The sequence below is a fragment of the Lethenteron reissneri genome, chromosome 30 (genome assembly GCF_015708825.2).
Source record: "Lethenteron reissneri isolate LAM-NWPU_2019-01 chromosome 30, ASM1570882v1, whole genome shotgun sequence".
In the NCBI taxonomy this organism is placed as follows: Eukaryota; Metazoa; Chordata; class Hyperoartia; order Petromyzontiformes; family Petromyzontidae; genus Lethenteron; species Lethenteron reissneri.
Genome location: NC_083808.1, coordinates 11,837,733 through 11,854,268, shown reverse-complemented (window position 1 = coordinate 11,854,268; position 16,536 = coordinate 11,837,733). Strand labels below are relative to the sequence as shown.

At 43.9% G+C, this 16,536-nt stretch overlaps 1 protein-coding gene across 1 annotated transcript in view; it reads left to right on the top strand.

The window, feature by feature from the left end:
• The window catches only part of LOC133349529 (dynein axonemal heavy chain 3-like), a 622,240-nt gene that overhangs the window by 290,151 nt on the left and 315,553 nt on the right, over nt 1–16,536 (top strand). The window contains 1 exon segment of the mRNA XM_061563065.1: nt 12,883–13,035. Within this exon segment, the coding sequence (XP_061419049.1) occupies nt 12,883–13,035 (153 nt within the window).

Here is a 16,536-nt window from a genome sequence, read left to right as displayed (position 1 = left end):
GGGCAATTTGCTATTAGCGAGAATTTACTAAGACTGGCATGGAGGAGGGAGGCATTGGTGTAGCCAGCAACGCATCAAAGATTTCGTTGTCGACCTCATGCACTGCACCAGGTACTAAGTTTCTGCTGGGCAAAGATGGCAGGGAACCGGTCAGTTTGAGATAGCAATCATCACCAGCACCGTGTGTTACCGTGAATATTATCCACGTCTCCCGGATGAAAAGGTAAGCGAGCTCCATCACTGTGCTGCCACACTCGCAGCGTCGTGCATGTTACAGGCAGCAAATTCATTGGAGCATCTCCGATTCAGCCTTTAGGACCGCAGGTAGAAGTGCCATTAGCAAGGTGGTGGTTGGTGGTGGTGGTGGTGTGGAAAGCGCAGTAGCCAGCAAGCCTTTGTCTCCTCCACATTGGTGACTTTTACGCACTGCAGCAGGTGTAGTCACTAAAGGCTGAGTTACACACCACCGCGAGGCTGAGTCAACCTCGTGTGTAGATCAAGACGCCCAATTGCCTCCCCCCCCCCGATTATTATCGTCAATGGCAGGGAATTGAACCAGAGTCAGTGGGCTTACAGCGTAGAAAGTTAAACAACCACACAAAGACAACAATCCCCCCGTTGTAGCCTTAACAGACTGTTGGGGCAAGTGCTGTTAGCGAGTAGCACCTATGAAGGCCGGCACGGCACACTGAGGGGGTGGGTGGCCAGCACCACGCCCGGTGGCCTTTGTCTCCCCAGTGGCGATATTTACACACCGCAACCAGGTACTAATTTGAGGCTGAGTCGACCTAGGGAAGGCCCATAACCGGTGTTGGCCATAGCGAGGAAATCCATCTCGGGTCGCTGGGTTCGTAGCGCAGCGTGCTGACCGCTGCGCCACCGCTCCTGCTAATCCACACACACACACACGCGCAGCACGCACACACACAACCCACACGTACTTGGAGTTGGTAGCGCAGAGAAAAAAATGCATCCAAGTGTTTGCCAGCAATGCAACATCCCCCCTTGCACGACTCTCACCCGCCCTCCCCTCCCCATCCCTTGCTCCATCTCTGCTAACCTCCCTTCTCTCCGTCTGTCCCTCCTCCTCCTCCTCTGCTGTCCACCCTCCCCTCGTAGCCCCCTGCTCCCTGCCTGTGTTTACTCCCATTATTCGAGGACAGTAATTGGGTTTTCAGCGGGCAGGCGCCGTGTGCCGGTGTTCTCCTGCTCTCCCTCTCTCTCTCACTGCCTGCCCCTCCTCTCTCCTCTCCATTCTCCCATCTCATCCTCCCCTCCCTCCTCTCTCGATCTGAGCGCCTGCAAGAATAACAGTTGCGAGCGAGCGAGCCAGTTGGACAGCCACTGCGTTTGCTGAGCGTGTGGCCGGGCTTATAAAGCGTCCGTCTGCAAGATTGCCTTCGTCTGCCGGCCACCCACTTCTCTTTGTCGTGCGGCTTTCGGCTGCGGTTGAGAATAACCGCGGCTCACTCTCACTCAGCCATCCCAACCCAACCATTCTCCCCACCCTCGTCGGTCGTGGGTGGCTTCGGGCTGGCAATTGCCCAGTTGTGGCGGTGGTGGCAGCGGTGGTTAGAGGAGCAGGAGAGGTGAAAAGAAGCAAGGTGACTCTGACTTGGAAGCTAACGTGTGAATAATAAGTGAAACAAAAAATATTCTTCCCTCGTGCCGCAAAGCTACGAGGAGAGTTGATGATGCCAGGTAAGAAGAGTTATTTACTTTTTACCCGTGAGTGGTTCTTTTTTTGGCTGCACTTGAACGCGTGCCTTGTGTGTGTGTGTGCGATGGTGCAGCGATTGACACACTTGTGATAGATAGATAGATTTATCTTACCTGTGATATCCTAGCGACGTGGGTTGTATTTCCCAGTCATGCATGCACATCGACATTAGCAAGGAGTCTGAACATGGCCTCACCTAGGTTGTCTCAGTATCAAATTGGCACCTGGTGAAGTGTCTTTAAATGTGTCGGCGGCGGTGAGATGTGGCGTGGTGACTACCACACCACCACCAGCACCACACTCGTGTAACCACACACCCCTATCCTTAAGAGTCGCCCTGCTAACAGCCTTGGCGATCCGTGCGGCTAAAATTGATCTCTTTCATCTCTGTATGTGTTTGTGCACATTGTTAAGCTAGCCACTTGAAGAATTCTTTGAGAGGTATGGTATTTTTTTTATGTGATTGGAAATTAGTATGCAAGAGTTAAGCCATATTCTGTGAATATAAGCCCGGTTTCCAAATGTAATTTCCCACGTAAATGAAGCGGATGGTCTTGTTGTATATGGCTGCGTTTTTTTTAAATATGTGCATGTGATACGGTGTATATGTGTAAGTATATTGGTGACATTTTTACGCAACACAGTAATGAAATCTAGAATAAATACGTATTTAGTCACAATATACATTGCGTGATATATTATTGCTGGACTTACTTATACGTGTGCAGATGCACGAACGCGCGTACGTTTTTGTGAGTGCAACATTTTTGCTAAGTTCACCTCTTGCATAAAAGCAACGGTGCTTTTTTTGACGTAATTGCACCTCCCAGTGCGTACGCCATCAAACTGTGCAGCAGCAGCAGCAGCGGCAGCACCTTTCACTCATTTATTTTTTTTGCCGCCGAGCAATTTAGAAAAAAGACCATCTCAGCTCAAGGTGGTGCAGTGAACCATTTAGTTGGGCAAAGTCAATCTTAATAATGACACGTACGAAGTGCCGCTCCACAAATATTTCATCAGCGTTTCCTCCAGAATCTTTTTTTTTGACACTCTGCGGCACGTTTTGGAGGCACCCCGATTGTAAATCCAGCGCTTTTACAGGCCAAGGTTTTGTCCTGTTAGACTCTCGTAACCTGCTCGGCTGAAAGGTGGTCCAGAGATGGCACTTCAGAAAGTGGTTTAATGAGGTATCGGTGTGGACTTTTGAAGGTTATCCTGGCATCTGCATGGGTGTTCTACTGCACGATAAACGCACCTTTTAAAGGGAATTTGCCAAACAATGCATGAGACCCTGGGAAAAAAAAACAATAATTACATTCTGATGTTTCGAAATTAAAATAACAGATTTTTGTTTAATATTGAAAGATAGATAATATTTTTTAAAATCTATCTTTCAATATACATAGAATGAAAAAACTAAAAAAATGCATTAAAATATGGCCTTAAAATGAAAAGTATATAATATGCGATGTTCCAGACAATGCCCTTTCCTCATCACGCCTGCGTCATATATGACATTTTAAACATTTTAAAGAAAGCTTTTCTGTTCAGGTCTCTCAAATCCCATATTTAAAAATAACATTGAACAATTGTCTTTGTTCCAGTGCCTAAATCCCGACTGTTCTAATCGCATGCACCAAAAGAAAATGTTTAAGTAAAGGAAGTGTATTGACAACCGTATACAAGCACTGCTCTGAATATGGTGCACTTTCTAAAATATGAGCCTTTTGTGTATTCTTCTGTTGTGACATATTACAAAGATTCCATAATTTTTTTGTTTCAACCAAACATTATCAACTATTCAATAATTAACTGCAGTATCTCATATCACGCCTTGCAATATATAATGTATCACCTCAATTATATCTCGTGTCAGTTTAAGCCAAACATATGATTCTACATCTAAATTTTGGAGTCGTATACAGTCGAAGGTTTTGCAGCAAATTTTTTTGCCGCAGTATTTTTTTTTCTTTCATGCCGTCTGCGTTTGCAGTGTGTGTTTTGCCAACAGTGTAACACTCTGATCCCAAATGCGCCACATTCATTCAATTAGTGTTGTTTCGGTGGAGGAATTTGCTTCAAGATATTATGCCAACTTTGGAAAAATGGCTACAGTGGGACTTAACGACACGGAGATGATGCCCGCGTTGATGATGATGTCGGTGTAGCAACACCGTTGATCTTACTGTCAAGAGGGCCACGTAGCACAGCTGACCCAAAGAAGGAATAAGCCAGCTTTGAAGAATTGCGAAGAAAGCACTTAAATGTAACATTTTGACTAAACAATTAAAAGGAAACAACAAAATGTACAATACTTTTATTTTCTGGTTTGATGGTAAGCAAGCCTTACAAATGTAATCTGTAGGTGATGTCTGAAATCGTAAACTACAGTAATTCGTTACCACTTCATCATCGCTCCTTCTTGTTTTTAAAACCTTCACATAATAAAGGATAGGAGTATGCTTCAGGCTAGAGCCAACAACGGGTGTTTTATGTTATTTATTTTATTTGGTTACTTTTGGCATGCCAGATTTCGGCAAACCCCAGTGCATGATGAATCGCCACAGCGAAAGTGTTGTCATCTCGACAGCGCCGTAGGACGGCGTTTTACCCGATAGTTCTGTTTGTGAATATTCTACAACAACAAAAGATGCCCAGTCGCTGCTTTGGGAGCTGAATTGATGTGCTTTTCTGTGCCGATTAGGCAATTTTACGTCTGCAAATGGTTGCAGAAAAAATTATGCAGAAAAATCATACAACCACAAATGTGTTTTCGAAAAGAGGAAAAAGATTTGAATACCACTGGTTCCTCTCACGCCATAGAAGGCCAGTATTACATATATTTTACCTAATCTACTCCAAGTTCCTCTTTTTATCATGCACTAGATGGTTAGTCATTCTATACAGATATATTTATACCAGGAATTTAACCGTTTTTTAGATGAAGAGGAGGAAGTTTCGTTTGTCATGCTTGATATAAATTAAACCCTGTCCTTCACAAAATGAAAAACAAGGAAACACCCTGAACCAGATGGTCTAACTAGGGATGTCATCGAAAAAGTGGGACCATTTGGAAGTATAATAGCGGCCTCAATACCTTTCAGATTCCAAACATGTGATAATATTTCCTTGAAAACATTTTTTTTAAACGCTTTTTGCATGTTTATGCATTGTTCCACGCATCTCATTGGGAACACGATAATTATCGATCATTTGTAGGCCAACCGACCGCACGGGCAAGCCAGGTTTTAGCACGGTTTCTCTCCACCATCGATCACATTCACCTATAGACGATAAGCTTGGGGAAAAATAACATACAAACTAATGTGTGCCAGGTACCGTTATGCTTATACTTATTTTTGTCGAAAATAAAATGCATTCGAAGGTATTCAAGCTCTCGTAATCCAAAGGCCTCTGAAAAATCCTATTCAGAAGCAATACTAACCACGTACAGTGATATTGGATGAAGGCAGTAACGCCGCAGAAGATGTGACAGATGAGAAGGCTCCACTTTTATCAGCGTTATTCACAGGGACCATAGAAGATGTTTTCTTTTTACCCCATCTAAATATTGAATTTGAGAAATAAAGGCATAAAGACAATGGAAAAAATATTAACAATCTCGAATTAGTTGATGCCACAGTCTTTATACCAACCAATGTAAATGAATGATGAGCATTATCATTCGACCCTAAGAATCATACTGGTGATTTATTCTGGCTCTGAGTTGTTGACATGAATAGAGACCTTTAAGAATCTCACATGTGCCTTAGCCTGACCGCCTGAGCCTCTGATAGAGACACTTGAGCCCTGAGAATTCTAAATGCACCTTGCGCTATTCTTCGCAGCGACTGCACCTGCCCTGAGTTCACGCTCCGAACAAACACAGCACACGCTCTTCGAGGCCACGGTGCTGTATAACAGGATGCTATCGCATCGTTTGATGTATATATGCAGGTACGTTGTGTGTGTGTCCGCTCATGTGTATTTACTTACTATATATGCTCTATATTTTTACTCGACATTGGCCGTGAAATGTAATGGCTTCCCAACCCGAGACCTCACCTCCCTGCACCAATACTCTCATTTGCATCTTTATGTGACTGCATTCTTCAGCGAGCACGTTTGACTCCGAAGATCTGATTATAGGCAATGATGGACGAATGGACAGCCTGTAATTTGTATATGTATGCATATGTGAGAAATATGTGTGCGTGTGTGTATATGTCCACAGTGTACTAAGATTGTGTTGTATGTACACTATAAACATTCACATTTCATTGGATGTAAAATATATGATTGAACAAATAAAAAAAAATATTTTAAAATCCCAGTTGCCTTCTGTTAGTATCATCAAAGGTACATTAATCTGATGTTTTTTTGCCCTATTGTGTCTGTCTCGAACAAATATATATTTTTTATTTGTTTCAGTGAATTTGGTGTGCTGTACACGACTTTTGGTTTTATAATATAGAAAAGGTGAGCGCGAGCGGGTTTGCACAAAGATTAAGAATGCCAGTTTGTTGTTTACTGAGGCACAGTTATATTTCTCCCTTTGGGGAGTGGTGATATGAAACGCTCACATAGGCTGTGTGGTGTTCGCTCCAACACAAAGATAAGCACCCCCCCTCCCCACCTTTTGGAGACTTTGACATACAGGGTGTTTCAAACAGATGGACCCAATTTCAAAGCAGTATATTTCACGATGGCAACATGTTACAATTACACAAAACGTTACAATCGGTTTAATGAGTTATCAACTTTTACTAACCATTTTATAAATGCTCTATGTGTCCACCACCTGATGTACGGACAACATCGAGACGATTGTTGAATTCGTCCCAAACGCCTCTCTTCTCACGTTTTCCTCTGAGGTGCGTGGTCACCCTGTGCTCTTCCCCTTACATAAACAGCCTGTTTCCTCAAATTGTCGGTACCAACGACGAATTCTCTTTGACATTGGCGGATCAATGCCAACACACCGTTGAAACGCACACTGCACCGCAATTACGGATTCAGTCTTGCTGAACTGCAGAACGCAAAGCGCCTTGTGTTGCGGGGTCACCATCTTGCGAATGACTGAGGCTAGGGGCTGTTTGTGCGCTGGGAGAGGCATCTAGCGGTGATCATTTTAAACTCTGTGCCCCACCCTTTCAAGTGGTAAGAGTTTCATCCATGGGCGGATCGTGGTTGCAGAGATATAGCGATTTCAAATCTGGTCCATGTTTTTTAAACACCCTGTATTATCGGGGCAAGCGTCGTTAGCCGGCGCCAATAGAGGCACATGGCACGAAGGTGCGGTGCAGTCGGCACCACGCCCGGACACATTTGTCTCACGAGTTCTGATGATTCCACACAGCTCTCGGTACTCATTTGAGGCTCAGACTGCATCGGGGAGGCCCAAAATGGTTCTGATTTCAATCACCGGCAAAGATAGCCATCCACTGCTGGCAATCACACTCGGGTCACTGTGTTGGTTGCCCAGTGACTTAAACACTGCCCCAAAGCAGATGCCACAATGCGCGTGCAACTTTCTCGGTGCTGTTTGTAGCGCGTGTTGTGCTGTCATGCCGGAAGGCGCGTGAACCACGTAGCCACGGTACCCTGCTCCTCTCAGCCCTGGTAGAAAACCAGACAGCCTTGTCCTCAGAGGCCCTTGAGGCGAACCAGAGCCCATACTGACACATGAGCTACTGTTATCATCCACAGGCATGAACATATCATGGCTTGAAAGACGTCATCCCTTGCATGCATTCTTTGGAGTATTGAAGTTATGTGCAGGCAAACCCCATATATTATCACTACTGCCGGTAGGAGGAGCGAGGGTGGCTTTGTGATACCATTGTAGAAAGATGACCCTTGGTTTGTTAATCATATATTCATTGTGCAATGATGAAATATGCATGTGCACCCATCCATACCTGCAGACATGTCATGAACGTAACCGATAAAAGCTTAACGCATCATTAACAATGTATTTTATAGACACTTTTGATGTTAAACAAATATAACAACATTCACCGTGAATGCAAGGGAGCTTGCTGGTTATTTTTACGTGTTACCTCATTTCCCTCCACAAGACGAAACGCACAACTACTACATTGCATTGACAAAACACAAACGATCGAATTTCCGAATAGTTTACGCGTGCGGGGATGAGATGCGCCAGTTTTCGTGAGACGACGGTTCTCGTTTGTCCCAGCGGCGAGTACTTTATTGTTTAAAAGACATCGTGGCGGGAAACGCGCGAGTTGATCGAGAGAAGCGTCTCCACTCTCCGGGCGTCTGCCAGACACGGGTTTCCTGCAGCGGTATAAAATTGCATCTGTGCTTTATGGCTTTTTATTCCTATGTGATTGCTTCTGTAACCTCGCGTAGGGGTGAAAGCCATGGAACACGGTGCAAATTCTCTATCCCGAGACCCGCACAAGAGGAATTACGGGCAATAAGTGAAGACAATGGGGGGGGGGGGGGGGGGGGCGGGCCTCTGATGAAGATTTTCCAGATGACCGGATACGGATAATGAGGGTGAAGATCAGTAGCTGCTGTGTTAAAACTGATTGTGTAATCTTTGTGGAGAGAACATCAGAGCCCCGGGGGGTGGGGTTGTGTGTGTGGGGGGGGGGCATCGCATCATATGTACGTTGAACTTCTTTCGCGCCGTACGTAGCCGACGGAGGTAATCATCGCATCTGCACGCTGGAGCGCACAGTGGCGCAGAAGTAAATCCCAAACTGAGCGTTCCCCCCCCTCTCCCAGCTTGTAACAAAGGAGCCACATTGGCAGCTTTGCGAGTGATTTTAACTCAGTAATCCCCCCCCCCCCCCCCCCATTTTGTGCAAGAGCGCTTAAGCGTGGTCACCACATCTACGCCTCTATATAAGGAACGAAACGCGTGGACTTTTCCACGAATCTGGCTGTCGCCTGATGAAGTCAGTTGTAATTACTGACGAAACGTCGTACTCAGATTGTAAATGTTGTGGCTTGGCTCTCCAACACACCGGTGTGCTGTACTAGTGACGAATTGGCATGTTCGGTTTACGTGACAACCCTTACTAGTTGGCTGTGTCGGGTGGTGGCGGGTTTTAGCGACACATTTATATATTTATGCGATCTAACCCAAAAAAACTTCTATTATGTTTGCGAGTGATGTCGGACCGCTGGAACTTCGGGCTTTGCGAATGATGGCTGTGCGGCTGCACATTGCCGGCCGAGGCAAACACCCTTAATGCTTCGACTTATCTCTCTTGCATTGAGGAGTGTTACTGCCGACAGACATTACCTGGAATTCTAAATGCCACTCGTGTCGCTAATTCCCATCTGTTTCTGTCGGTGGGACATCCCTGTGGTCTAAATTGACGCAAGGTCACAGCCATGGATCATCGTGACGTGATGAAGGTTCTGGTAACGATGCAAAGGGAGACTGCCAGGACTTGGAGCCGTGTTTACTCACGATTAGAATTGTAATAATGGTGTTAATGGTGCATTTCTTCATAATGTGAAACTTGACCCATTACACGTATCGGATAGTCAATGAAGCCTGTTCAAATCAGAAACTGGCAGCCTATTCCAGTCTAATGAATGGAATCCTAATGAAGGACGCAGTTTGCCCCAGCCCTGTGCTGGGCCACACATCGACAAGCCGCATTGTATTTTGGAGGCAACATTAGACCCACGGTTTCAGCCGCTTCACAGACATCGGGCATCACTCGGTACAAGATCCAGTCCACTGCGTGTTGATGCAACAAAAAAAATTAACGAGCGGCCATAATTCATCGTCGCTGAATCCCGCTCTGCCTCCTTGTAAAAAAAAAAAGCTGTTTGCAGCTAAATGGGGTTGGGTCGTATAAAGATATTCCATGAATAAGTGAAAAGTGCTCAGAGGTTGCACACTCATCCCAAAAGTCTACGTGCGGTTCTTTTGAAATACAACCCTTTTCGCTGCATTGATTTGTGAAAATGTAATGCACGCAAGACACCAGTATAGCATACACACACGCGTGCGTTTTCAATACTTCTCAATAAATAAGCCAGTTCGAATTCAGTGCTTTTGTCTTGTTTGTAAAAAAATATATAAGTTTGCTGTTGGTCTTGATGGCCCTGTCGTAGGAATGTGAATTATTTTTCTACACTGACTCGGAGTTTTTAAAGAGAGAAGGACCATGCAATGCTCTTTTTCTTAGGAGTGACTGACTTTTGAAAAGAAAATAACCTTTGTTGCTCAATTCACCATTAGCAAGAACAACTTCCTACTCAGACCTCTTCATTGCACCGATCTCATTTATCACGTCATCGTAATTGTGCTCTATCCATTACTTGCATTGCCATTTATTCCAAGATTTCTGCACATAGCAATTGCCAAAGGTTTAGAACTCATTTGTAGAAGGGAAACTTGTACTTTCGTAGTTTTTTCATATTTATATTCTCCCATCGCTCAGTCTCATCTGCAGTGTGTAACAAGCTGTGTGACTTGCCGTAGCTGATTGCGGAATGCTGACTTGCCCCTTTTCATTTAAAGCGCTCGTAAAGTTATTTCACTTTTCGAATGTGATGAAGAAAAGGAATCTGCAAATTAATGAGTATAGTGGTGGGAGTGTTTTTTTATATATATAAAGTTACCGAATGAAATTACTTTGGGTTTAGTTAATCCACTCTTTAATATTTTAAGGTAAAGTAAAATAAAGTGTAACTTTTCTGCAATGCATTTGCTTGCCAAGAGTGTAATTTGTGTTGCATGCACACAAGGATACAATTGCAATGAGTCCAGGACATTGCTCATATGTATATACACACACACAGAAAGGTACATATTTCAGTAAGTTAAATGAGTTAACCTGCAAACTCAACAATGTTGTTGAATATTGCACGAGCAACGGGAGCATGGCTTCATTTTCAAGGTACATATTTAACTTCCAGATATTACCACTAGATGGCAGATGTATAATATGATCAAATATGGAAAGGCCCTTGCACAGCTACATATAAGAAGAACAGCAAGCTACCTGTCTTTTTAAATCCTTTATATTAAGTTCGCTTGCTTGCGTGCTTGCTTGCTTACGACCGTGCAAATCTTTCGGTCGTTTTTTAACCCACTTCCCGTGATCCAATCGAGCTGACATTTTGCACACAGACTCGTTGTGCGAGACAATTGATGTTCGAGAAAAAAAAAATTCCTAAATTTTACACTGTTTAGGGAAAACAAATTAAATATTTAATTACCAATTGCTTAATACTGGCAGACAATCATCTGACCCATAGGTGGCAGCCATCTCAAGCCAGAGGACGAGAGGACTCTAGCCGCCACGCATATAAAGGATTTAGAGTGAAAAACTTTGTTTTTACGGGTTATACTTATTAACTCTAAGGGTTTACAGGCAAGTAAAGGTATTCAAGGAATAAAACCGAAATATGTTTCTAGATTTGAAGCTTTCGTGACAGCAAGGATTCATATTTTTAGGGTTTTTTCGGTAAAGTCACGTAGGTAAAAAAAAAAGTAATGAATAAAAGTAAAATAATAATATTTTACTTTTCTTAATTTTAATTTTTTACATACGTGACTTTACCGAAAAATCTAAGAATACCGAAATGTGTTGACAGCCATGGCAACATTTGCACATGGGTAGAACTGGAGCATTGAGACAAAAATGCATTGCTTTACACATTGATCTGGCTGATTGGCAAATGGACATCTATGACCTGTAAATTACTTTTACATTCAACAGGACCGCACTCTTTCTTCACAAAATTTGTCAATGATTATTAAATTAACTCATCTCACACTTACATGTAAATGTTCTGATATGTGATTCATTCCCCATAGCTTGTTGTCCAAAATCAACCCCTTTTAACACAAGTGATGTCCTTAAACAATCAACTGGCTTAACACTTCCATTTTCATCACATTCCCGCATTCTTTTGCAAATCTCAAACATGTTGCACATGAGGCTTGATTAGATCAGGCCCCATTTATGCAATATTTATCAAAATAGCACTGACAATGTTTACGGAACTATGAAAACTATTTTTACTGATTCAAGCATTCTAGTATGTGCAAGATCTCTGTCATTTAAGAGAATAAGGTCACGTGGACCTTGGCAGTATTTGTCATGGCAAAAATATTGGCTGACATTGGTGGCATTCATGTATGCATAAACATATGGAGATATTTGTGATTGAAAACTGTTTTGCATGCACTTCACAGACACAATTCACGCATGTTAAATATGTCTGAACATTTCTTCAATGCCTCCAATGTTTTTGTTGCCTTTAAAACTTTTGCAGGAACTCACGTCTTCACGTGTAGACCGCCTGGCCTTGTTTGATTGAGCACTATTGACCGAGGCAATCTACGTTGTAGAGCCTCTTGCAGCAGGCATCCCAGTAGTATTTATGTAATGGGCCCCATTCTGCTGATGAGACGCACAAAGTCAGAGTCGCTCCAGGAGTTGTCTGATTAAATGAATGCTGCTGGAAAACAAGACCGCAATCGGTGCATTCAGAAACAGATTGCTTTGGTTATAGATTTTGCTGTCAGATAAACATTTTTTTTACAGACTACCATGAACCTATTGTCGTTCCGTACTTTGCAATGAAAAGAAAACAAATGTCAAAATATACCACGAGACTTCACCAAACCCGCACTGACCAACGTGGTGAGCTGTGGTCAAACGACCCTCGTGACTGACACAGCATGGGCTCTCATCCAGGAGTGGAATGGCGAGGCGCTGTAAATTATTATTACATTGTACTACCAGACTCATGAATAAAATACAGTCTAGTAGTCAACTCCCAACATGCTACCGTAATCAGTTTTACCTTGAGTAATCCGGCCCCATTCATTATGTTTTTGTAATGCATAAAATAATAATTGTCTGAAAACATCTTCATATATAAAGGACTGCAGAGCATGGGCAATTAATTGTTGGTGGCTCCAGCTTACCGCCAGGCTGCCTTGCAGATTTCCTTTGTTTCCTCAGCGATTGTGATGCAATTTGCATGAACGACGCACGGACCAATGTGACGCACGGACCAGAGTGATGCACGGATCACCATGTGATGCATGGATAAATGTGACACACGGATTAATACGATGCAGGGACCAATATAACGCACGGATGAATGTGCCTGAGCTTTCCTGACCCCGCGGTTCGTGCTGTGTGCAGGTGGAGCGGGCCATGAAGGCCTCGCTGCAGGAGGTGATGGCCCAGGCAGTGGCCGCGTATCCCGTGTCCCCACGAGCCCAGTGGGTGCTGAGCTGGCCCGGCCAGGTGGTGCTGGCGGGAAGCTGCATCCACTGGACCTCCGATGTCTCCAAGGTACAGCAGAGGCAGCGTGTGCAGAAGCGGAATGTGCGCGCGTTTGACGCAGTCGGCGTGGGAATACTGTGGCAATTTGGGGTTGTTGCTGCGCGTGCTGTCTGGTGGTGTTGTTGTTGTCGGGTCCGTACCGCGTGCTGTCCGGCGTGACGTCTTGACGTCGTGCTCCACGCGCCGGGAGCTTCGCGAACTCGGTGACTGAAGAAGCATCGCGGTGCGTGGGGCGAAACTTCGGACGTGCGTGAACGACGGCGCAATACAAACCCAAAAGACGCGTCGACCCTTTTCACGATTGTGTAACAAAAAAAACTAAATTTGCGTCATGATGGATATTCTTTCGCTTTCGAAAATCCCATGACATGGATATTTTGTGAGTAATTAAATACATGAACCGGTTTGTCAGTCCACCTCACGTAATTATGTTTTAGTCCATCAGTCTAATATGGTCGACCAGCATTTGTTTAATCAGACAACATTAGACTGGTTCCAACCTTCAGGGTAGCGTCATCAGAACGAGGCTATTTACCCTTTGCTCATTTACACAAATCTAGCCGGGTGATATTGATCTGGATAGGCGGCTCGACTTTAAAGTAATATTGTTTTACGTCGAAAGGAGAACGTCGATTTATTTGTTACACGTGAAAATTGGGTTTATTAACTTGATAAAAGGCAGAATTATTGACTCGGAGCATGAAACTGAATTACTTGGATACATGACGTACAGTGCGCCCTTCATTAATGGTAATGTTTGGCAGCAAGTGGACAACTTTTTGCCAATGAGCATTTGTTGTGGCTAATTAAGCATCATATATAAAAAAAAACGTTTCTGATCAATCGCAGAGGACATGAGCAAGGTTGAGGGCAATGGATGGGGAAGAGCGCATGGCTAGAATATACAATTTTATTTTTAATGTGTGGTGTTGTCTTGGTTTTTGTCTGGGACTGTTTTTGCCGTTGTTTTGCTGCCTTGCCCATGCTTGGGAATTGGTGTACTCATGAAATTTTAACTCGTACACTTCATCTGTTTTGCGTATTTATTTTAATGATTTTCTTTCCTTTCCTATACTTTTCACTCGGATTGCGTATTTTTTGCCTTGTTTGTTTTAACTTTCTGACCCGTCCCTAACTGCTGGACATCGGTGAAAAAGATCTGCATAGCTCATCGGATTTTTTCAGTGTGAATAAAATATTCTGATGAGAGAAGAGGTGGCTGGCTCCCTTCACCGTGAGAAGTGGCAGTGAAGCTTGAGAAGACGGTCGTGGAAATGATCTCATCGTGGTCGTCCTAACCCGCAGCGCACGAGCGGCGACGTTCTCGCATTTCATTTGTCGGTCTCGTTGTGATTGACACCGCCCTCGTGAGCATCCGTTTGCGTGACTTCTCACGTTGCGAGGCCTGCTCTAGTCATAGCCAGCTATTTCAAATGCATCGACTCGCCATAAAAACGAATCACGGTCTGAAAAGCGAAAAAAATGTTCGTTTTAAATGTAGCCAATCGATTTTTTTATTATTTAGTTGTACGTTTTACGATGTATCGCTTTTTATTATATATATTTAAATAAATCCTGTTCGAAGTTTTATTAAAAGCTATTCACGCACTATAAACTTTGTGCATTAATAGTGCATTTCGCCAAGGGACAGAATATATAGAGATATATGCGTAGACGTAGTGCTGGTGTTTGCTTATGTCGATGATAGATAATTTATCGTAACCCGTACTTAAATGTGAACGCTTGGGAGGTTCCATGAACTATACTTTTAAAATGACTCGCACCTGGAAAGAGCGAGTTCGTACCCTGGTTGAGGTTCAGTTTTCCCCCATTATCCCATAATTCCTAGAGTATATGAACTCACCAGTGGTCGTTATATGTAGATATAGATAAATACAAATAGTGATCATTTGAAGCCCTTAGTCTCAGTAAACAGCCCTTTGTATGCACGATAAAAAAAAATATTTTCATACGTTCGTGACAGCGTTTTTGACCAGTTTTTTCTATTTGTTTTTAAGCACTCTTGCTTATCCGTGGGTTTCATCTTCATAATCAGTCGTTTTTGTTCTCGTTGGCTTGCACATTCCCACTCTGCGTTGTCCTGCGTGCAGCCACGTAGTAGCCGCTCGCCCCCATTTCACCTCTTGGGATGAACGCCACTTTTGTTCTTGAGCAGCGCGTCTCCAGCTGCAACGGTGAAAGTTTTTTGTTTGTTCACCATCTCATCAAGGCGACACTCGATGATGCCGGCCGCAATAGCTGCCTCCACAACCTCAGCATGCTTGGGACCCGGTGCTGCCCTCATTCAGCTGCCACGGCAGCGAACGGTCTTGGGCTGTGGTCCTCGTAACAGAGCTGCTGGGCTCACTGGGCCCTTACCAGCTGAGCTAATGAAGTCTGAGTCAAGTGTCTGAACCCACTGCTGAATGAAAGGCCTTACCACATGTTGGGTATGGGGGTTGTGTGACCGCTCCTCTCACCATGCCGGTCAGTGTGGTGGTTGGTGACTGGGGGAAGCCCAGAACAAGTATAGACATAACGTTCCACTGATGTTAGCCATGGCCAGAAATTGGACTCGGATTGCCTTGTTCACAGGGCGGCGCTCCAACCCAGATGTATAGATAGATGACCTTTAGATAAATCAGATGAGATCCCACACGTAGGCTAAGACTGCCATAGAAATGCGAGTTTGCAAAATTGGCTCTCAGCCCTGAGCCAACATGAACTGACATTCAAGCCATTAAACGGTAGATATTTTGGGATTGATGTTCAACCAGGAGCGTCTTATTCTCATCACGTTGAGAGGTGGTGGCTATTATATTTTATTTTATATAGCATCATTCATGCTAATAGCATCCTATAACGCCATACATTAATTACATATGAGGACTTAATCCCATCTTTTACAGCCATTGCCGAGCAAATGAAAATCCGGCTACCAAGCAAAGTCAAAAATGAACAAACAAATTAAGAAATGGCACCAAAACAAAAACCACAAACAACAAAATGTGTACTATTTGGTTATTTTGGTAAAGTCACGTAGCTAGAAAAAATGCTGAAGTGGGCTATTTTTTCTTGCTGTGGTGTTCCCACCTGATGAGAATTGCTTGTGTTGCGATCGAAACGTCGTGATTTGTTTCATTTTATATTATTTCTACCTACGTGAGTTTATCGAAAGAACCAAAGAGTATGGATTCCTGCAGTCACGAAAGCTTCAAATAAAAAAAAATTATCAATGCTGAGGCAGTGATCTGTAGTCCAGCACTGTGGAGACAGCGAGTGTTGGTGGATCAGACACACACAAGTGCCATCCTCTGGCTTGCCAGGAGAAGGCGGTACAGCAAGTGGACTGATCCCCATCTGCTTCCATCTGTACAGGGATAGAGTGTTGCCCCCTCGCATGCGTGGGTTTTTCTCCGCATGCTCCAGTTCCCACCCACTTGTACAAATACGCTCATCATTAATTGGGCCAATGAGGCAGGACCCTCCTGAAAAAGAGTTCTATGACTC